The sequence below is a fragment of the Paramormyrops kingsleyae genome, chromosome 8 (assembly GCF_048594095.1).
Source record: "Paramormyrops kingsleyae isolate MSU_618 chromosome 8, PKINGS_0.4, whole genome shotgun sequence".
NCBI classification, from domain to species: Eukaryota; Metazoa; Chordata; class Actinopteri; order Osteoglossiformes; family Mormyridae; genus Paramormyrops; species Paramormyrops kingsleyae.
Genome location: NC_132804.1, coordinates 36,255,715 through 36,279,013, shown reverse-complemented (window position 1 = coordinate 36,279,013; position 23,299 = coordinate 36,255,715). Strand labels below are relative to the sequence as shown.

The window sequence follows — 23,299 nt, the reverse complement described above, 5'->3', positions numbered from 1 at the left end:
TTCGCAAGGTTGCGTTCCAGCAACACTGAACTATTAAATACATCAAAAATGTTAACTTGGCCGGTGCACACCTTAACATTAGCCGCTTATCTATAAGCAGTTAGCCAACAAACACATTAGCCGTATGTTATCATTAAGGTAGCGGATAGGCGCAATGGCTAATAATAAAATAATATAGTTAATGTGGGAACAATGCAAATATTCTGAAGCTGTCTCAACTCTCCAGTGGGTTTCTTCAACAGATCCTAGCCACCAATTATCATCAATTGCAGCCATGACAATAACCTTTGATGCTTGCAAAGTCGAGTGATTCCCTTAGTGTGCACTTGCACTGGACCGATTTGCTCACTTACCTCTAATGAATGCAGGGCATTTATTGGCCATATTTACTAGCCATGTGGGCCTTTTCAATAGTATGGCAAGTACAGGTGTCTGCAATGACATTAATGAAGCTTCCATTAAATTTCAGTGTAGCATATTTGTAACCTTAATTAATGTTATTACTTATACCTGTACTTGTTATACTCTTTCATGTCAGGTTGGCTGCCATTAAAAAGGCCCTTTAGCGATATGAAACCAAGTGACGCTACCTTTACATCAAGAAATCTCAGCAACATCTTAAAAACCAAAGACCAAATTTTCTGGAGATGTTTGACATTATGATCTAGCTTTAGTAAAAAAATTGATAAATTTTGAAATGTAGGTTTCTTGTTATTGAATTTTTAATATTTTAATCAGTCATTACATAGTAACTATTGACATGGGGATGGCATATTATTTATTCAATCTATAGTGCTGGACAATAGCTTTAAAACAACATAAGAACCACTTCTGTGCAGCTTACATTAAGGTAAATATAGCCCGTCAAAATCATAGCCCCCTCCCCCCCCCCCAAAAAAAAAAAGTTAAACCTTTGTTTACTTAAGTCTCCCTCAGTTTTGATCCCAGACATGCCCAATTTCAGTTTCACAAGTTACTCATATGACCAAATCAGCATGCTAAGTTTTGTTAAAATCCGTGACGATGAGGTCCGAAAGTGTGATGATTTGACATAGAATGACCCACATCTTTTTTGAACTTTTCTAAAACGATGTCTGTGTGCCACACAGGAAATGAATGAAACTGAGGCCTGGCACAGCAAAATCAATGCTGTGCCACATGGTGATACCAAAGAAAAGGACTGTTTTTTGACACTACACTTGAAATTGTTGGAGTGATGTGCAAAAGTTTTTGAAGGATCATTGTCAAAGTTCATAGTAGCCCTGCTTGGGATACTGATACAGTAAAACCTCGGATTGCGAGCATAATTCGTTCCGGAAACGTGCTTGTAATCCAAAGCACTTGTGTATCTAAGCAAATTTTCCCATTAGAAATAATGGAAACTCAGATGATTCGTTCCACAACCCAAAAATATTCATATAAAAATGATTAATACAAAATATGAAGTAAAAATACATAAAACAAATTAACCTGTACTTTACCTTCGAAAAGAATCGTGGATGGTGTGAGAGAGAGGATAAGAGGAGGGTTATTTTGTAAGACAACTTTCACTATAACAAACGGAATCACTGCTATCTGTTGGCTCACTGGAATCTTTTTCTTTTTGTGCAACTTTAGCAAGGAACCTATCCAACGATAGCTGCTATCCAATGACAGCCGATTTTGCTTCCTTTTCGATTTCGCGGAAATGTGGACATTGCATTGTCGTTAAACAGATTCATCACTTGCACTGCTACACCCTTATTCAGGTGGTGCTTTTCTACTAAATTTTGACTTAGCACTCCAACTGAGACCGAGCATGGGAAACGATTACCCACAATCCTGCAGCAAGAGAGAGAGAAGAACCATCGGCTCAGTTGTGATTATTTGATGCTCGGCAGACAAAGCGTATACATAATTCTCGTATTGCAAGTCCTCGCTCGTTTATCAACTTAAAATTTAATTTAAAAATTTGCTCGTCTTTCAAAACACTCGCAGACTAAGTTACTCGCAATCCGAGGTTTTTCTGTACTGAAAAGGTACCGTGGTTTCGCATTTTTGAAGGCTTTTCAGTATTACATCTCTTTAGTACTGGTACTAATTACACTTAGACATCATTAACATTAAACATCGCTAATGATTACCACTGAATCAGAACCATAGACTTTGTCTGAACCGCTTTCACAGCATATTTCTTGACGAGCAGCACCTTTATCCATGAATGAAGGTCCTAATTTTTTTTTGGACTCTAGGTGATGACTATGCTAATGTACAGCTAGTTAAGCTGGTCTGTCTGTATCAGTCTCTAAAGGCTGATTTATACTTCTGCTTCAAGCCTATGCCATGCCTAACATGCCTAAGATGATGCAAGCATTATTCTCGCGTGCTGGTGTGTATGTGTTGCTCAGCAATTACACCACCAGAACGCTACATAATTTTAAGTATTGCATTGATTGTCTTCCCACCCTGTGAAATATTCAATTGTTGAATCACGCAATTGAAATGGTGGGAAAAAAATTAACAAAGGATCCATTTTTTGAGTCCTGCTTATATTTGTACTGTTCCAAACTTCCCATAAAAAGATTTGGAAAAATGTTGAGCTGCTACAGTGAGCTGAGTAACTTTCTGTATTTTCTCTTCTAAACTTAGTATCTATGCTATTTTTAGATTTTTTTTAGTCTTATAAAATGTGAATAAATTTATGGAAATAAGTGAAATTGGCGCAGTTACCCTAAGAGTTTTGTAGACCTGTTGCTATGATGCCTAGGGTTGGTTATTTAATGCTAGATATAAATAATGCTTCAGTTTCAAATAGTGATATAAGTTCACCTGGGATATATGCTTTCTTTGCTCCCATGAAAACGACCAACCAAGTGGACTAATCACCGTTCTTGAAGTCTGCATTGCCGCAATGTAGTTACATTTCTGGGGAGAAGCATGTCAGGTTATGGCATAGAAAAGGTCTTATGAACGAATGAATTAGAGCGATCGTAATCTGATGCTTGCCAATACAGCGGTACCTTGTAACACAAGCTTAAATTGTTCCAGAGGGCTGGTCGAGGTCCAAGTTGCATTTCCCCATAAGAAATGAATTTAATCCGTTCCGGATCCATAAGTAATTGCCTACTTAGTTATCTACCTACCTGACTAATGATAAAAAGAATTGACAACCATTATAAAATACACACATGAAAAATTACACATACAAAAGCAATAAACATTAAATAAATGACAATCCCATACTCAAAGGCGAGAGCAGACACACAAACACCACCTTCAAGTCCTGCAATAATTTCCTTTCTAAGTATTACAGTTATTCTCACTATTTTCCTCTTTGGTTTGCTGCTATCACTGCTCTCTCTCTCTCGGGGGCCATGATTACTGTATCATTAAATATACTGTAGATAAAGCACAAAAAAATTCACATCGAACACCGGAACACAGCTTTCACACATTGAACTCGATCAGGAGGTTCCGCAAGACTGCGCATAAGTCATAGGCCTAAGCATCCCAGATAGACCCGAGATACTTGAACTCCTCCACTTGAGGCAGTACCTCTTCCTATGGTCATGAGCTATGGGTAATGACCGAAAGAATGAGATCGCGAATACAGGCAGCCAAAATGAGGTTTCTCCGCAGGGTGTCTGGGCTCTCCCTTAGGGGGATAGGGTGAGAAGTTCGGATATCCGGGTGGGTCTCAGAGTAGATCCGTTGCTTCTCCATGTCGAAAGGAGCCAGTTGAGATGGTTTGGACATCTGGTGCGGATGCCTCCTAGGCAGCTACCCGGAGAGGTTTTCCGTGCATGTCCTACAGGGAGGAGGTCCCGGGGCAGACCCAGGACACACTGGAGGGATTATATCTCTCGGCTGGCCTGGGAACGCCTCGGCGACCTCCCCGAGGAGCTGGTAGAGGTAGCTGGGGAGAGGGAGGTCTGGGTATCTCTCCTGAAGCTGCTTCCCCCGCGACCCGAACCCCGGACAAGTGGTAGGTAATGGATGGATGGATGGATGTTTTCTTTTGTCGTATTCCTGGTTTTATGTTGAATTGTGGCTAGATTTTTCTTGACCGAACCGTTCAAGGTAGAGTTGAAGGTTTCATAAAATTGAACAAACCTCTGCGATGTCTGATTTGGTCCTTAAGTGGCATTCGAGTTCCAGGATTCCACTGTATTAGGGTATGTGCTGGAGTGAAGTGGTGCGTACAGATTTTCCTTAATTAAACTGTACATGTGCATTCGTGCTGGGAGCGATCTGCTGCCAGCATGTCTTTCTAGCTTTGGTGGTAGCCACTGTATTGTTCTTTGACATTATTGTACTTTTGAATTCTTTATATTTTACAATAATCTCTGTTCTGCTGCATTGAAATGATTTGCCCTGTTGCCCTCCATGCTTTTATGATTGGCTGATTGTTGCAGATGGCATGCCTAACAATTTCACAAGGGATTTCGGATCAAATTTGCCTTTTAAAATGATAAACTTAGATTAGTGAACACAATGTGCCACTGGAACACAGGATTGGTGGTTGCTCTTCATGGGCACCTGTACGCCAATATAAATATCACATTAAAAATCTGTCATTTCCAGGTACCATAATCAACAATGTCTACACTATTTCTTAGCTTTAATGGTCAAAAATTGCTTTTCTTTTGGAAACAATTTAAGTCATCCCAAACTAGTGTATAAATATTTAGTTGAGTACGACATTTAAGAAATTGACATTTAAGACACACAAATACAGTTAACCCCCTAACTGGTGAAGAATGATTGTGCAAATATAAAACTAATGTGCAATAAATTAATAGGTTGTTTCAGAGTTATGTAATGACTAGAACTGAGTTTTTGGTGAAAAGACATTTATTGACCTTAACATTTCCAGTTGAAATATCAAGTAATCTGGAACAGGGTTGGTGCCATTCTGGAATACATTCATCAATTCCAGTTCCATTTCCTGATTTGGACTGGAATTGAGTAATGCATTCCAGAACGGCCCCAACCCTGTTCCAGATTACTTGATAGATAAACTAGAAATGTGAAAGTCAATAAATGAGGAGAATGAGACTGGACTTGCCCACATTCCAAGATTAAACTGTTTCTGATGAATTTGCATGATGTTTGTGTGAGGAACTTTCAGATTTGGGTGCGACTGCTGATTCTGATGTAATGTGGGAGATCTTCCGTAATAAGACCCTGAAAGTTGCTGAGGCTTGTGTTGGTGTTGCCAGTGTTCCAGAAGCAGGTGTTTCATCTCGCAGGGCACCCTGGATATTATTGAGAGGAGTTGCAGCACACGACTTGGTGGCAACTCCAGTCTGTACCGGGAACTGAGGGCTTTGAGAACAGATATGGAAGCGTTTGTTAGACAAATTTGTGAGCAGGTGACACACCATCTGTGTTCTAGTGACCCACATCCTGCTTACAGAGGAATCAAAGCATTACGCACATCTGAATCTCTTCCTAGGAGACTTGCAGATAGGGCAGTGATGGAACGGTCCTTATGGATGACACTGCAGTGAACATCTCCAGACTGGTGGCAAGGTTGTCCTCCTGGCATTGCAGGCAATCTTTTCTTCCATTTGGGAGTCAGGCGTCATCCCAATTGACTGAAAAACGAGACTTGTAATCCCTATCTGGAAAGGGAAGGGTGATCGCCTGGGTTGCGGCAACTACAGGAGGATAACACTGCTTTCAGTGCTGGGTAAGGTCCTTGCTAGGGTCATCCTTAACAGGATCCGTGATCACTTGCTCACCTGTCAGCAACTGGCACAGTCTGTTTTTATGGCTATGAAGTCTACCATCGACCGCATCCTGGCACTGGTTCTCATCGAGCACAAGCACGGAAATCGGCAGAGGTTCTTTGCAGCCTTTGTCGATTTTTGTAAAGCGTTCAACTCAGTTGATCGCGTTGCCCTGTAGGACATCCTGAGGCTTTGTATGATCCCCCAAAGTTGCAGGACGTCATGGCCATCCTGTACAGTGGTACTGGGAGTGCTGTGCAGAGTGAAGGGAGAACCTCCGCATTCTTCCCAGTGGATTCTGGGGTTCGCTTGTATGGTGTGGGTTTTGGGCAGGGTCATGGGGTCCGGCAGTTGTGCGGCATCTGTTGATAAAGATTTACTGATCTTGACTTTACTGACAATGCTGTGATCTTAGCAGAGTCAATTGAGCCTCTGATTGGAGCTCTCAATAGACTGAGCGAGGAGTCTGAGTGTCTGGGATTGCGGGTGTCCTGGATAAAGACCAAGATCTAGGCATTGCTGAGGACCCGAGCGGCTGGACCAGGCTGAGGGGTTGCCCACGTAACACCTGGCTGTGGCAGATGGATGGCCATTTCCGGAGTGTGGGACTGGACCGTGTGTCTGCCTGGGGGGTTGCTAGCCGGGATCCTGGGGAGTTTTGCCGTGTGGTGGGTGTGGCAACACACTGTATCTGCACATACTCTCCAGCCTGACCTGACCTTGCCTGAGTTAATGATATTTGAATTAATTAATTGAACTTTATCCTGGTTCGCAAAAAAAAATAAAAAATGAAATGGTTCCCTGTATCTGACTAAGGAGGGAATGATTATAATAGGTGGTCAAAGATGCTTTTAATTCTTCCTAGTTTCATACATTTCCATTGCTTTTATACTAAACTGTTTGTGCATAGTACATCATTATGTCGTGCTACTTTTAGAAAACTACTGATATTCTGGGCCATTATCAGGCCTGTGATAATATGGGTTCAAAGCATTATATTAGGAAAGATAAACAGGTGTGAATCTCACAACATACTCAATGAATTCTACAATTTGTGCTCCCTTTGTGCATCATAAAGATTTGATGTTCTGCTGATGCATTAGCATTTCTTCCAAGTTCATGAGTTTTTTTCCTTTTTCCTCAGTGCCAATGGTTTTGCATTTTTATATGCTTATATTGAACTTTATAACAAACACATATGCACACAATATTTTTATAACTAGAATCAGCTGTGATTTCCTAAATGCATTATAAAATGCAGAACTGCATTGTTAATTTGTACATTTTGGATGCTATTATGCTTGTATAAACAGTGGATATTCTTTTATTTTATTTTTACTTTTTCAGGTCTTCGATAATTATGCAGTAACTGTCATGATTGGTGGAGAACCGTACACTTTAGGGCTGTTTGATACTGCAGGTATAGTATGACTGGGTGGGATTTCAACCATATCTGACCAATCATCTATTGTAATTGGCCATGAAAGAAAAGGGCTTTACCTTTGTCACATACCATTTAGCAGTCATCCTGTAGTCCTCTTCAGAAAGTTTGTGCTGTCAGGGAATCTTGAAAAATTCTTGGGTTTTGGTATTGGATGTGATGTCCCTGGGCCAGTCTTCTAATTTGTATTTATGTACTTTTCCTGATTCTGGTTTGATATTGCTGTTTGGATGTTATCAGGCAATGTATTAACTAGGTTTCCCTCCTCCACCCAAGGTCAGGAAGACTACGATAGGCTACGACCACTGAGCTACCCCCAAACAGATGTCTTTTTAGTCTGTTTCTCTGTCGTTTCACCTTCATCTTTTGAAAATGTTAAAGAAAAGGTGAGTATTGCTTCTTTTTTTTCTTTTTTTTTTAAGATTTTTTGGAATTCTGAAGAAGTGTATAGTGAAAATATTGCTTCCTGCTTTGCAGTGGGTACCTGAAATAACTCACCATTGTCCAAAGACCCCATTCCTGCTGGTTGGGACACAGATTGACTTGAGAGATGACCCATCCACAATTGAGAAACTTGCAAAGAACAAACAGAAGCCCATCACCCCAGAGACTGCTGAGAAGCTGGCTCGTGACCTAAAGGCAGTCAAATATGTTGAGTGCTCTGCTCTTACCCAGGTAAAGCCACTCTGAAAGTAGTAGTAGTTGTTATCCCGTTTTTTTTCTTCAGGTTTTGTGGTAGTTTGGCTTCAGTCTGCAATTATAAGCAGGATTTTGTTGTTACACCTGAAACATTGGTCATCTGTTTATTAAGAATTTTATAATTACTATTGTTCATTTACTGTTGCTTGCTGGAAGACACCAAGGCTTTTTAATGGTACACATTTACCTTTAAGCATTATCTTCCTACAGTCCTGTGTCATATTTTGTGTGTTGTTATGGGTGCCATATACTATATGGACAAAAGTATTGGGACATGCCTCTTGAACATTGAATTCAGGTGTTTCATTCAGACCCATTGGCTTAGGTGTATAAAATCTAGCACCTAGCCATGCAGTCAGGTTTACAAACATTTGTGAAATAATGGGTCATTCTGAAGATCTCAGTGAATTCAAGAGTGGTGCTGTCATAGGATGCCACCTTTGCAATAAGTCAGTTTGTGAAATTTATTCCCTGCTAGCTATTCCACATTGAAGTGTAAGTGGTATTATGCCAAAGTGGAAGCATTTAGGAACAGCAGAAACTCAGTCACAAAGTGGCAGACCACATGAAGTAAGAGAGTGGGATCGCCGGCTGATGAGGAACATACTGCGTAAAAGTCGCCAGTGCTCTGTTGACTTACCTGCAAATTCCAAACTTCCTCTGGCATTAACCACAGCATGACAGCTATGCACCAGGAGCGTCATGGAATGGGCTTCCATGACCAAGCAGCTGCATTCAAACCTCATATCACCAAACACAATGCCAAGTGTTGGATACAGTGGTGTGAAGCAGCATGCCGCCACTGGACTCTGGAGCAATGGAAATGTGTTTTGTCACTCCACAGAACATGATTCTGTGTCTGAAAGTCTGATGGACGAGCTTGGGTTTGGAGGATGCCAAGAAAATGGTACCTGCCTCAGTGCATTGTGCCAGTTGTCATGGCATTTCATGCACATGCAAATTTCACATTGCAAGAACCGCAATAATCTGCTTGATTGAGACCGTAGTTGCTAGAGAACATTTTTGCCAAGACACACAAAACTAAATTTAGCAAGCTTTGCAATTTTAATGATGGTCCCTTTTCAACATTGTCTTGTATACATTTAAAAAAAAGTGTAAAATGTCATCGCTTCTTTTGCATGAACTCTACAGCAGTCTGTGAAACACTCATCATTCTCGTCCTTACTGTTGAAGTTACTCATAGACTGTGTGGACTGTTTATGAGAAATTAAACATCAATTGATGAAAAGAAGAAAAGTGAACAAGAACTGGTTATGAATGTGCATTAGTCATCTGCTGTATGTAAATACTTTGTATTCCATAGTGATATTGAGTGAAAGTAAGTGATTCGTCTGTACTGCTTTGGGCTCTATTTTGACGGTCTAATGCAAAGTGTAAAGTGCAAAGGGTAACTAACATTTTTAGGCGTGTCCAAATCTATTTAGCTTTTTTGATGCCGGAAAAAACAGACTTTGTGCCAGTGCAAGGCACAAAAAGTTGTCCTAACGCTCTTAATTATTCAGAGGTGTGTTTAGCACATAACATGCAATGACCCAATCAGAATGGTGTGTCACCTCAACTTTAAAAGGTAGCGTTGCTTGAGCTATGGCGGATTGCTATTACAATGGTGTGTTTACCCGGCAAACAAGATTGCTTTTTGCCAAAGGAAATGGATATGCTCATGCATGAGGTGAAAAGATGTGAGCTTATCTACAGGAGCACCACTGTTTCACCAAAGCCTTTTCGAGGTGAAGCAGCCGTGAGGTGAGGTATCAGCGTGTGTCCTCGTTTTCTGGCATCACCTGATCATCCACTCAGTACTAAAACCGGCATGATGATGTCAGAAGATGGGGGGAAAACAGAAGCTTGCTGCTGAATGAGCACGGAGGCTGGGAACGAGGACTCAATTATGCTGTATTTCTCATTTATTTTTAATTTAAATTTTGGGTCTGCAGTTCGCAGAGTGGTGGCTCTGAGGCTAGGTATCTGTGCCCGCAACTGTAAGGTTGCTGGTTCAAATCCCATGAATGCCCAGAGTAATTCTTCTCCATTGGGCCCTTGAGCAAGGCCCTTAACCTGCAATTGCTTCATCTTGGGTATGATGTTAATTTACATTCAGCCCTATAAGGAGGTCCTCCAATTACAGGGAAATTCTTTGGGGTTGGTGGCAGGATTGGCACTGTAGCCACTGGAAAAAACTCATACTGGTCCATTCGTACTGGTGTGGTGCTGACCCGCCACATGGCTGCACTCAGGTTCTCACCCCTGAGGTGGTTTGTCATGTGATGGATGCGGCAACGCACTGTATCAGTGCATGATCCTTACCTCAGTTCGCAAAATATACATAAGTGCAATCAATCTGTGTTCAAACAAAAAACCTACAGTTGTTAAGGTGTTTCAAAAGGCTCTAGGACTGTTATTTTTTCCATTATTTCCATTACTGCTTCTCACAATTTAGATTCCTTACCAGGCTACAGACAATTCAGTCAATGCCACAGACATGTCCAATAGACATCCAGCAACATTGCAACATGCCGCAAAGAATGCTGCGACCTTCTGATGGCTGTATTGTGATGTTCCACCTGACATCTAAATATCTGGAATGCATTTTCGGCAATCAAAACTGTCCTTTCAATAACAGTACATGCCCAATTCTGATAATGAACTAGATTTTTTCAATGATATGGTTTGTTTTCTACTTAATACATATTTTTTCTTATTTCATTGAACAGTATGATTACGTGAAAAGACCAGGTGTACTCTACTGTATAATGAAACATATGTAAGTGAAATAAACTAACAAACCATTAGTGCACTTTGAATGCATATCTGTGTCAGTAACGAGCATCATGCCCCCGCACGTTTCTAAAACGGACCTCTTAAATACTGTTTAACGATGTGCCACTGACTTTAGATGCGCTTTTGACCAACAAAAATCATAATGTCATTTCGTTGCCTTAAAATAGCAACACACAATTTGCCTGGCTACGCCGCATTTAAAAAGCACCGCTCCTACAAGCAGGAAGTGGGCGCAAAATCATTTGCTATTTTGACGACATGCGCGCATGGTGTGAAAATGAGCAATGCGCTAGTACAAAATGAGCAAATCCACTTTGCTTTGCGCCAGTGGAAAACTGGACCCTATGTGTGTCTTGGTACAACTTATGGCACACCACCAACTTATTTGACACACTGTTGGCAGAAAATGTTCTATTTGGCTATTATTTATAATTTACAATACAAGTACAAAGAGTGATGAAACAACGTTTCTCCATTGCCCCGGTGCAACATATACACTCACCTAAAGGATTATTAGGAACACCTGTTCAATTTCTCATTAATGCAGTTATCTAATCAACCAATCACATGGCAGTTGCTTCAATGCATTTAGGGGTGTGGTCCTGGTCAAGACAATCTCCTGAACTCCAAACTGAATGTCAGAATGGGAAAGAAAGGTGATTTAAGCAATTTTGAGCGTGGCATGGTTGTTGGTGCCAGATGGGCCGGTCTGAGTATTTCACAATCTGCTCAGTTACTGGGATTTTCACGCACAACCATTTCTAGGGTTTACAAAGGGCTAGGAGAAGGGAACACGGGACACAGAGGGAGTCTTTTTTTTTATAGTTTTTTTTATAGTTTTTCACAAACACAGTACAAACACTAGGTGTAACGAACGTCAGGAGTGACAAAGGCCAAAGAAACAAACAAAAGCTGAGCTACCTAAGTGAACACAAAGAAAATGGTGAAACGAAACAACAATGCCTAAATCTATCTCCCTGACCAAACAAACAATAATCCCCACGTTAACGAATAAACCAAAAAGGCAGACACTCCCTACACACCTAGTGAAACACGAAACACCAAGCCGAGGCAAAGGTATCAAAAGGGAAAACCGAGAGGCGAAGTTGAAACACAGGCGAAAGTCCAAAACCAATCAAGCAATCAGAAACCAAGGCGAAAGTACAGATAAGGGCGAGGCGAGAATCGAAAGTCAAGGGCAAAACAGTCATACACAATCAATCAATCAATAAAGCAAAAACGAACAAAGAGCGAGCTAGCAGGCGAGAAGCAAGTAGCGGGCCACGAAGGGACGAAGCGGCGAACTCTTCAGCCGGTGAACCGGAAACGGCTCCGAGGGCAAGGGAGGCGGGGTCAGGTCCTGAGGGCGGAGTCGAGGGGGCGGGTGACCAATCGGCGAGTGGGCAGGACGTCCGAAGGACCTGCAGGCATCCTCCTAAACTTACGGCACGTAACACTTACGGCACGTACCCGAAACTTACGGCACATATCCCTTACAGCATGTAACCCAAACTTACGGCACGTAACAATGGTGTGCAAAGGGAAAAACATCCAGTATGCGGCAGTGCTGTGGGCGAAAATGCCTTGTTGATGCTAGAGGTCAGAGGAGAATGGGCCGACTGATTCAAGCTGATAGAAGAGCAACTTTGACTGAAATAACCACTCGTTACAACCGAGGTATGCAGCAAAGCATTTGTGAAGCCACAACACGCACAACCTTGAGGCGGATGGGCTACAACAGCAGAAGACCCCACCGGGTACCACTCATCTCCACTACAAATAGGAAAAAGAGGCTACAATTTGCACGAGCTCACCAAAATTGGACAGTTGAAGACTGGAAAAATGTTGCCTGGTCTGATGAGTCTCGATTTCTGTTGAGACATTCAAATGGTAGAGTCAGAATTTGGCGTAAACAGAATGAGAACATGGATCCATCATGCCTTGTTACCACTGTGCAGGCTGGTGGTGGTGGTGTAATGGTGTGGGGGATGTTTTCTTGGCACACTTTAGACCCCTTAGTGCCAATTGGGCATCGTTTAAATGCCACGGCCTACCTGAGCATTGTTTCTGACCATGTCCATCCCTTTATGACCACCATGTACCCATCCTCTGATGGCTACTACCAGCAGGATAATGCACCATGTCACAAAGCTCGAATCATTTCAAATTGGTTTCTTGAACATGACAATGCCTTCACTGTACTAAAATGGCCCCCACAGTCACCAGATCTCAACCCAATAGAGCATCTTTGGGATGTGGTGGAACGGGAGCTTCATGCCCTGGATGTGCATCCCACAAATCTCCATCAACTGCAAGATGCTATCCTATCAATATGGGCCAACATTTCTAAAGAATGCTTTCAGCACCTTGTTGAATCAATGCCACGTAGAATTAAGGCAGTTCTGAAGGCGAAAGGGAGTCAAACACCGTATTAGTATGGTGTTCCTAATAATCCTTTAGGTGCGTGTAGTAACATATAGTACACTTAACATCACAGTAACAGGGCACGCAAGGTGCACAAATATCACAAGGTTAACATTCTCAATATTGTTCAGCCCTAAGTTTATAAAAACTTATAAAACTTATATGGTTATGTCAGATTAAAGGGCTAAGCGATGGGTCTAATATTTGTTTTAGCAGTGATTATTTTGACATACAGCAATCTTAGAAAATAAATTTAGGTCAAAGTCTTGAAGACAGGCTATACTAATGAGAGAGGCTAAATGGCACATACATGCTGACCTCGCAGTATTTGGCGAGTCCATCTGACCTAAATGTCTTCATTTTAGATGTATTTGCATTGCATTTATATTTAAGTTCTGCTTCATAATACTGACAGATGGCTGCATTTTATTCACATTCAATGCAGTGTTTTCACGCAACTGCTTTCGCTCTTTATTTGGACAGAGCGCCATCTTATTTCCTCCATGTTGCCAAATCATCGTGAAGGAAATTCTTTAGTGATTTTTAATAATCGAGTAATCGTGATAGCTGTAACATGTCCTAATACACTGGGGCATTACATCTGTGATGGTATGGGTGCAAAGCACTATATTAGAAAACTGAGTACCTTAAGGTAAATGGGATATACTTAGTGGTGTTCCGATCGATCGGCGACCAATCATTATCGGCCGATTTGCGTGAAAAAGTATGTGATCGGCGTATTCCGATCATGCCTTTCATTGCCGATCACAAAACCCGATCACCTGTAGCTCATATTGCACAGGCACGCGGCAACAAATCATCAACAAACACATCTGCCGTGTGGAACTTTTAAACCGCTTGTATGAGTGATATAAAGTTTGCATCCTGCAACACATGCAACGACAAAATACCCCGCGGGGAAAGCTCGTTACATAACGAATTTAATACGACATTTAAAGAACAAACACTTGGCGGAGTTTTTAAGGCTCACTGCAGAGAATGAAAAGACACCCGGAGAGTCAGACGGCAGTTAACGCAGCCTACACTTGCCAACACTCGTCCGTATGAGCGTGACACTCAGAAGGCTAAGCAAATAATTGAATTCATTGGGCTAGATGACCAGGCTTTCTCAGTGGTGGAAGACACCGGGTTCCGCCGACTGCTCTCTCACTTATGATGCCCCGCTACGTTTTACAAGTGTTATGCCGAAAAACGCATCCCTGCCGAAAAAGGCATCCCTGCCTTAGAATGCATGCCGGTGTTCCGACGAGTTGAGCTTTTAAGGGTTTTTTAGGGGTTAGGGTTTTAGGGGTGTTTTTGGGGTTAGGATTAGGGTTTTAGGGGGGTTTTGGGGGTTAGGGTTTTAGAGGTTTTTTGGGGGTTAGGGTTAGAGTTTTACAGGTTTTTGGGGGCTCAACCCGTTTCAGATCAGCGACCAATCGGTCATTTAGAGACAGGCATGCATTCTACGGCAGGGATGCCTTTTTCGGCATAACACCTGTTCGTAAATATTGTTGAGAGCGAGTGCGTATTCAACGCTGCATCCAACATTATAGACGAACACAGGAATAGACTCGTCACTGACAAAGCTGAGATGCTCCTCTTTATTAAAAAGAATCTTCCCACAATGCTCATCAACGAGTCATAGGCATTTAGCATTTACATGTTGTTATTTAAGTAGCAAATGGGCTTTTATTTTGCATACGAAGCAACAGACCCATTATATTATTTTTTTTATAAATTATAAGAAAGGTAAACAGTTTTTTTTCTCTTTGACAATGCACAACAGAGTTTGCTCATGCACAAAACAGTAAGCCATGCTCTCAGGTATTTTTGGTTTAGTAACTTAATATTGTTTATTTGAATGCAACCTGCATTTGACTTTTTTCTTGAGATTATTTGACTTTCTGCACTATTTAGCCCGTTCAGAGCCTTAATGTTTTCAACCTTTTAAAGATTGTGTTATTGATAGCAGGTAAACTTAAGTGATTTTCAGTTGTCCTTTTGACTGAATAGTTGCTGTATTATGCCTGCAAGTTTTTTGTATTTTTTCTCTTGAAAAAGTAAGTAAACACAGGTTTTTGTCTAAATTAAGGTTATTTTATTGTTCCTTTTTTCCAGATCATGTAGCCAGTAGCACTCATCATAACTAAATTGAAAAATTAACAGTCAATCAATGTGATCGGTATCGGTGATTGGCAGTGATCAGTACTCATTGGTGATCGGTATTGGAATCAGCAGCAAAAAACCTGATCGGAGCATCCCTAGATATACTAGTAAAGTCTTATGTAATTCTGTGCTTTTATTAGGGATTTCTGGGTATTCCTGAAAGTTTGTTGGGGGAGGAGTTGCAGTTTGGTACTTATGTGAATTTCAAGAACTTAAGAAATTTGTTTGCTACTTGACGTGTGATATTTAACTCTGTGTTGTCCTATGATTGACTAACCAGCCATAGCCATATCCAACTGACAGCCACAGTTAGTACGTACACCTACTTGTGAATTTAGGTTCTATCCCTGTCAGTATATATGTTCATTGAATTCATTGTGTGCACCAAAGTGATGTAACCAAATGGTATACACCAAATGGTGTAGTGGTTAGCACTGTTGTCTCACACCTCTGGCACCTGGGTTCTAGTCTCCACTGAGATTCCATTTGTGTAGAGTTTGTGTTCACCCACAGTCATCATGGAGTATTCTCCAGGTACTCTGGTTTCCCCCCACAATCCGAAAAAATGCTTAGGCTAATTACACACAGTCATTAATCCACATTCATATAATTTAGCTAACTTTGTGTGTGGCCACGAAGCATACATAACACAGATAAACTACAAGCTAGGTAGTTGAAAGCTGTGCATAGCTGCGTATCCATTTTATGGACTTTTGCTAAATATTTAAATGGATTGCTCATGTTTCTGCCCTTACACACAAAGGACATGTTGTGCTTGTGGTAACGAGCATTGTCAGCATCAATTCTGGTGAAATACAAACAGACTTTTGAATGTTTTGTTCTTTCTCTCTCTCTCGTCACTCAATATGTTTACATGCACACTACAAAAAAAGAATTGTGTTAGTCCAACTAACACTGGACTTTTAAAGTACATGTAAACATGCTAGTCTGACTAAAATCGTACTAAATCGGATTTCTTGAAGTCTAACTAAGACACCCACGTAATGCGATTGGGAGTCGATTTACTCCTGCATACATTCAATTGGACTCAAACTGGCTTAGGTGCTTTGTATATGCTCCACAGTTTCCCCCACGGGCTTTGACCCTGTAGTAACAGAAGAAGCATGGAGCATAGCAGAGGTCACGTTGTTGCTGCACTCTAGCACCATACGGCAGTGTCGTCTGCCTTCGGATAACACTATAGGCACAAGGAATAGAGTGCATCTCGTTTATTAAAAAAAAAATGTATGAACAACATGCATGAAATTTACAGCGCTATAAAGCTGTCCAATTCACTGCTCAACTAAAGGGCACTTTTCCACCGCACAAGGTACAGTGCTTTGGGTACTTCAAGAAGGTATCAGAATTACGGCACTTCAAGGTGTTGGTTTTCCACTGCTGTAAAAACTGGTACAGGTGCCAAATGAGATCAGAACTTTTTTTTACCTTCAGTTTGATATGGATATTATAGCGCAGTAAGTTTTATTTACACATTTTTACTCTGTCATAACAAAAAAAAACTTGTAAGTCTTGCAATTTCAATGATTTATTAATTTTTAAGATTATCTAGTATATTTTTAAAAATCAGTTTAAAGTTTACCTCTGCTGCTTTTGCATGAGCGCTGCATGCGTTCAAGACTATCCATAATCATTTTCTTTCTTGGTGTTTAAATCACTTGACAGGTTTGTGTGAAATTCATGAACTCCTTTGATGACTAAATACCCCAATATTAGGGTAATACTTCAGTCTCAGCCTCGCATTCGCTGTGATAGCATCGTGCATGTTTACACTAGCTGAATACATATACAGTGGAACCTCGGATTACGAGTAACGCGGTTTACGAGTGTTCCGCAAGACGAGCAAAGATTTTTAATAAATTTTGACTTGGAAACCGAGCAAGTCCTGGTTTACGAGCGCCAAGTATCATCAAAAATCATATGGCACACATGCGCTCCTTGTTTTTCTTGTTTTTACGTGCGCTCGGCTTCAAAACAGGAAGCGCACGTCATCACAACTGAACCAATGGTTATTCACTTTCTCGCGCTGCGGAATTGTGGGTAATCGTCTCCCATGCTCAGTCTCAGTCGGCATGCCTCACCCGTATAGTCAAAATTTAGTAGAAAAGCACCACCCAAATAAGGGCGTAGCAGTGCAAGCGATGAATCTGTTTGACAATGTAATGTCCACATTTTTGCGAAATCGAAAAGGAGGCAAAAGAGGCTGTCATTGGATGGGTTCCATGTTAAAGTCGCACAAACAGAAAAAGATTCCAGTGAGCCAAAAGATAGCAGTGATTCCATTAATTATAGTGAAAGTCGTCCTACAAAATAACCCTCCTCCTCTCCTCTCTCATCTCCGCAATGCATTCTTTTAATTTCACATACAGCTGTTGGTTTCAATAAGTTGCTTAAGTATGCCTATAAATGTTAGGCTTGAACTAAAACTGCAATATGGATGTTTTGAGGGATTCAGGCACATTTAGGGCTGGTGTGTGTATTTCTGCCCAAAGTTCAGAACAGGTCCACATTATGCTGGGTCTGTTTCCTTACTTAAGTATTGAGGCACTTAATTGATGGGGATGCTGTTGATGTGGTGAATACTTTTGCCAAGCGGTGTATGCAGGTATTGGTTTGAGGTGATACAGTAAAAAGATGCTTAATACTCCACTTCATAGATTGTCACATTTACAAATAAAGTACAGACGCTCCTCTACTTATGAACTTTCAACTTACGAACTTACAGTCCTCTTCGTTCATATGTCTGAAAGTCCAACTTGTGTTCATTGGGCTCCCATTTCCTGTCCGCATCATCATTTTTTTTTTCTGCGCGCCAATTCCACTTAGTATGACTTCTGGCTGCTACTCCCGATGTGCAGCAGTGTAGCGTGCGTACTCCCAGCATCCTAGTTCTTTGTACTTCCGTATACCCTTAAAATGATGTTGAGTAACGACTTACGCACAGTTCAATTTATGAACGGTCGTTCGGAATGTACCTGGTCTGTAAGTAGAGGAGTGTCTGTATTCAATGTACATTAGTTGAAACTGATTGCATGACCTTGGTGATTCTGAGATTCTTGTCATTCTCTTTTTCTCTTTATGTATTCTTTTATTTTTACACACAGAATTTCAAGGAAGTACATTTAGTCTCTCCTGAAGCTTCCACCTTTGGAATTTGGCTCCTTAATGCCAAAGTGTACTTCTGCTTGCTTTCTAATCTGTCTGCTTTGATTGCTAACATTGGTGCTATTTTCTCCCCTTTCCTCTGTCTTTGTAGAGAGGTCTGAAGAATGTTTTTGATGAAGCTATTCTAGCTGCCCTTGAGCCACCTGAAACTCAGCGAAAACGAAAGTGCTGTATATTCTAAAGTCTCTAACACCCAACCTTCCAGTTGTTGGCTGCTTGTTGTCCCCTTCTGTGACCTTTAAAATAACTGCCAAAATAACTTTTAGGCTTTTCTGGCAAGTTTGATAACCATTGCAGCATTCTTGCTAATTCTTTGTAATTACTGTTATTAATCCTGTTACTTTGTAAGCTATGCTCTGAGCCATATCCTTATTTGTGTGTTTACAGATGTTAATTTGTATTTTGGTTGGGTAAGGCTGTCAGTCTGAAATGGGTATTGGAAAGGCAGGGTTTTTAGACAGTTTCCACTGTTCACATTTCAATTTCTCCCTCCCCAAAAACTTTTTTCAGCTTTAATGCATTGTGAAGTAAGACTTGATAGTATAACATTCCTTCTGTCAATGTTTTTTTTTGTACTATTGTATCATAGAATATTAAATTTGAACATTTTTATGGCTTAACAATGCCATAGATTATTCTTGGTGTACAGAAAAGATTGAAAACCTAGTATAATCTTGTGTATTTGTGATTAATAAAATTGTAAATTTACACCATTTCACATCTTTTGCATTGTGTACAAAGTGTCACAACTGTGTTCTCTGTAAATGCTTGCTTATTTGCTTAAGGTCTTTTTTTTATTATTTCTTTAGTGTGTACAGTTAATGCAATGTAACAATATTAAGTTGTAGTCTGTCAATGGTACATTTCACTCTAGTCACCTGTTGTACTGTAATAGTGCTCACTTTTCTATTATCCATTGCTCCATTGGAGCCAAGTCAACTCCTAAGCTCTCAGACACCAGAATGAGGCATCGTGCTCAGGGTAGTAGGTTAAACCCAAGGGCTGATCGACCCAGGGCTGATCAACTTTAATCATCAAAGGCAAGTGGCTGGGGAAAACTGTAAAATTTTGTTTTGGAGGTGGCTTTCATCTGCCCATGTTCTCTGGGCCCCGTTTTGTGTCTGCAGTCTTTTTTGTGGAATTTTGGTTTTCTTTTGTTTACACGTAAAGTTTTGGCCCCTTCTATTATCTGTTGAAACACAGGAAAGTATCTGTTGGACTTATGTTCAGCATTCACATGAACCACGTGACCAGTTTTTAATATGCAAATTTTAGTTAGGAAACACCCACCTCCCCCCCAGCTTTGGGCTTTGTGTAGGTGTCCTTGTTTTTTGTGAAGCGCTGAACACAAGAAAATGCAGTTGTATGTTGCATCATTGTGTCTGTGTCCTTGTTGAAAAGCCCAATTGTAAATATTAATAACATAATTTTACAAATTGAGAGGAAGTCATTTGGTTCATCAACCTCGTTTGGGGAGAATTCAACTAATACCTTAAACTTAATTTCCAGCTTTCAGTACTAGATTGATACAGTCTGTTTGGTCTTGTCACCATAATTTCTTTGCCTATATAAATCTTTTACAGTTCTGTCCTGTATGTTGACATAGGCATACTTGCTTCTAGTTTGAAAAAGTGCTACATGAACATTGAACGGTGGAACTGCTTTATTACAGAATTAAATTAAATTCTTTTCTACATTTTTTTGCAGAAAGGTCTGAAGAATGTGTTTGATGAAGCCATACTGGCAGCACTGGAACCACCTGAGCCGAAGAAGAAGCGCAAATGCGTATTGTTATGAGTGTACTGTCCTGTTATTCCCTTGGCTGGGTATTAAAATCAGATTTTACTCCAAAGTAAAGCATGCTGCAGACAATAGCATAAAAACAAATGAGCATACATTTGGAATATCCAATAAATAATTCTGTATGATCCAAAAGGATTTCAAGATGGGTTGAAATTAGCCTTTATGGACAACATTGCAATGACTCACTTTTGAATAACCTGAAGGTGACATTATTAAAACTATGGCTTCAGGAATGCCAAGTTATAATTAGATCCTGTTCCTGAAGTTCACAGTAGTCCTAATTGTACATTTTACATGGGGCTTTGGTCATGGTTTAGTCCAAATCAGTAGTTTAAGCAGTCACATGTTTGACTTGAATATGTCCTCCTTACCAAGATGGAAATTCAGCTCTTTCCCATTAGCAATCCCATATGGTTTTCAAACACTCTCCCATTTAGCAAAAATATTGTGATGTAACAATTTTTGTCTAGATTTTTAGACTACTATTAAAGGCTGACAGGGGAGCAGGGACATTTTAACAGTGTTAGCCGAATAAGCGGTGTATTAATGTGATGCCAGGGACCATACAGCGTTTAACAAGAACTTGCAAGGCATGATTGGTTCCTTGTAATAGAACTAATGATGTGGTTTGATTTTTTTTTTCCCTTTTTTTAATTTTAAAATGGCAGTGTTATGCATTTTTACCAAAACCTTTTTCCGTTTTATTAAAGGAGAGTTTTACATCTTTCGTTGTATGAAGATGAATTATACCAAAGCTTCGAATTGCCTTTTGATTTAATTGGGGTGGGGAGTGCAAACTCAATGCCAGTGAAGGTTCAGTTTGCTGGAATGCCCAATTCCTTCTACATTATAAACTGCTTACTCATAAACAAACATTGCTATACTCTGTCGATCTATCGTTTCATTCCAGCTTAATTTCATATCTTAGGTGCAAACCGAATGCTGTGTTTCTTTGTATATGCATATAAAATATATACAAAATGTATTCCTTTTGCCTTTACTGATTTATATACCAGCATCCTTAAAATGTTCAACTATGATGACTGATTTTAACCACATTTCAGGGGAAAGGTGCATTTAGGATGTTCTCATTTTGTTGTGTCTTTTAAATGTTAAAGCAATTTATTTAGCTTATTCAGAATTGAATTACATTTTCTGGGAAAAAACTGTTGGCTACACCACTTCTGGATGAGTGACTACTTTGGCCCTATGAAAACATAAAGTCTTTATCTTTGGCAGTGACATGTATGTGCTTTGTGTGTGTTAATCCACTAGTAATTGTACTGAAAGATTTTTTTTTTACTTGCAAGATAGTAAAATACTGTAAAAGTAAATACAATAATATTCTATTCTAATATTCTAAATACAGTTTAGGAAAGATGTTAGACTAGTGAAGATGGTACTGAATAGGGGGTTTGGCCTTGTAACCCACACTGCTAGTTGAGGTTCTAGCAGTGGCCTTGTTACAACATAAGATGTAATAATGCCACATTATGTAATAACTTGACAAAATGTAACAAATTTTCATCACTACGTTATTACATAATGTGTCGTCACATCGTGTAACAAATTACAAATGTATAACCTACATTATTATATATTTCAACATTTCTCAATCATCAATATCATAATACTTCTATTTGTAATGTCAAATTTACATTTTCGATTTATCTAATGTGGCATTATCACATAATGCATTGTTACAGGCTTTCCTCTAATACCTTTTGTGCAAGAAGCCAGAGGTATACATTTCTCATGTTCTTGTAAGAAGTTCTTTTGGAGTAGCTGTTAAAATTTTCTGTACAACTAGCATAATTGTGCTCTTGCTCTATTCCTTAACCCGGAAAGTTGGTTCATTGATAGGTAGGAATTTTATTTACCTCTAAAATAAACAATGGTGGTTTTCATGTTTTCTGCTGGGTGTATTAGTATGTATACTTTTCACAGGTTCTCAGAGAAATGCTATGTAACGTATTGACAAATGGTATAGATTTCCAAAATACAACTAATACAAATGTTTTTATTTCTCATATTTTTGGAATGAGGTGATTGTATGGATTGCATAATAAATATATCATCTCTGTGTATTGGATTTCATTTTAATAATTGCCATACAGTTCCCTTTCCAGAAATGTCAATGGGAGGAAGGAACGAGATCACCTTATCGGCCATCGTAAAGATGGTAATATTAATGATATATTGTATTATATTTATTTAAATGGTTAATTGCGCTAATTCAAGAACAGATGACAAAGAATTCTTAAGTATGGTGTGTATGTTAAATGTTAGAGGGATGGAAATAAGTTTGTCAGTGTGAATCTCAGAACCTGGAATTCAGTCATGTATCCATTTTTTACATGTCTATCCTGATCTGCGAAACACTCCATGGTAGCGGTCCTATTTGGCAGAGACCTGCCGAATCAGTATGTATTGCGATTGTTTAGTGGTTTTTACTGAATAGCAGTTTGGGTCTATATTTAAAAATGAGGGTCCAGGGTACACATTGTGTTATATATTGTGTGTGCGTTCCAAACTCAGAATTGAAACAAATACCCCAGTAAACAAGCCCTTATGGGGTAACTGTGGACTGAAATAGTACCCTGTTTGGGCAACTTAAACAGGGCCCATATGTGTCTTGAAACGGCGTCTGTGGGGCACATACTGTTGGGGCCCTTGGTGTACAGCCTGTACTTTGGGCATGGTGTGGGCTGTACAGCAAAGGCCCCATTTTTGTCTCCCTGGGCCCACAGTTTATGGCAGGCTCACTTTATGTGCATTTAAAATACTATTTGTGATAGTAGTTTGGACCCTCGTGTAGCCCAAGTGTTATGGATGTTTTGGAACCCACGATATATTTTAAATGCAGAATTTTAGACTCCAGTAAACATTATCTAAAACATAGTACAAAATAAGATATTACATTTAAACTAATATGAAACCAAGTTTAAACTGCAAATACATTAAATTTAATACAGTGCAAAACACTGAACAGTAATTGACAATTACATATAAAGAACTAACCTAAAATCTCAATATTAGAGTCTTATACACGTGCAGTAAACAATTT

At 39.9% G+C, this 23,299-nt stretch overlaps 1 protein-coding gene across 3 annotated transcripts in view; it reads left to right on the top strand.

Moving 5' to 3' along the window:
* Positions 1–22,317, top strand: part of cdc42 (cell division cycle 42) — a 52,843-nt gene extending 30,526 nt beyond the window's left edge. For 2 of the 3 annotated variants that reach the window (XM_023793800.2, XM_023793802.2), the window contains exons 3-6: positions 7,062–7,134; positions 7,432–7,541; positions 7,633–7,830; positions 20,137–22,317. In XM_023793800.2, the coding sequence (XP_023649568.1) occupies positions 7,062–7,134; positions 7,432–7,541; positions 7,633–7,830; positions 20,137–20,226 (471 nt within the window). In that variant the 3' untranslated portion in view covers positions 20,227–22,317. Of the gene's footprint in view, positions 1–7,061; positions 7,135–7,431; positions 7,542–7,632; positions 7,831–18,520; positions 19,143–20,136 lie in introns of those variants that run through there. The other variant, XM_023793801.1, reaches the window with a different exon arrangement.
* The last annotated feature ends 982 nt before the right edge of the window (positions 22,318–23,299 follow it).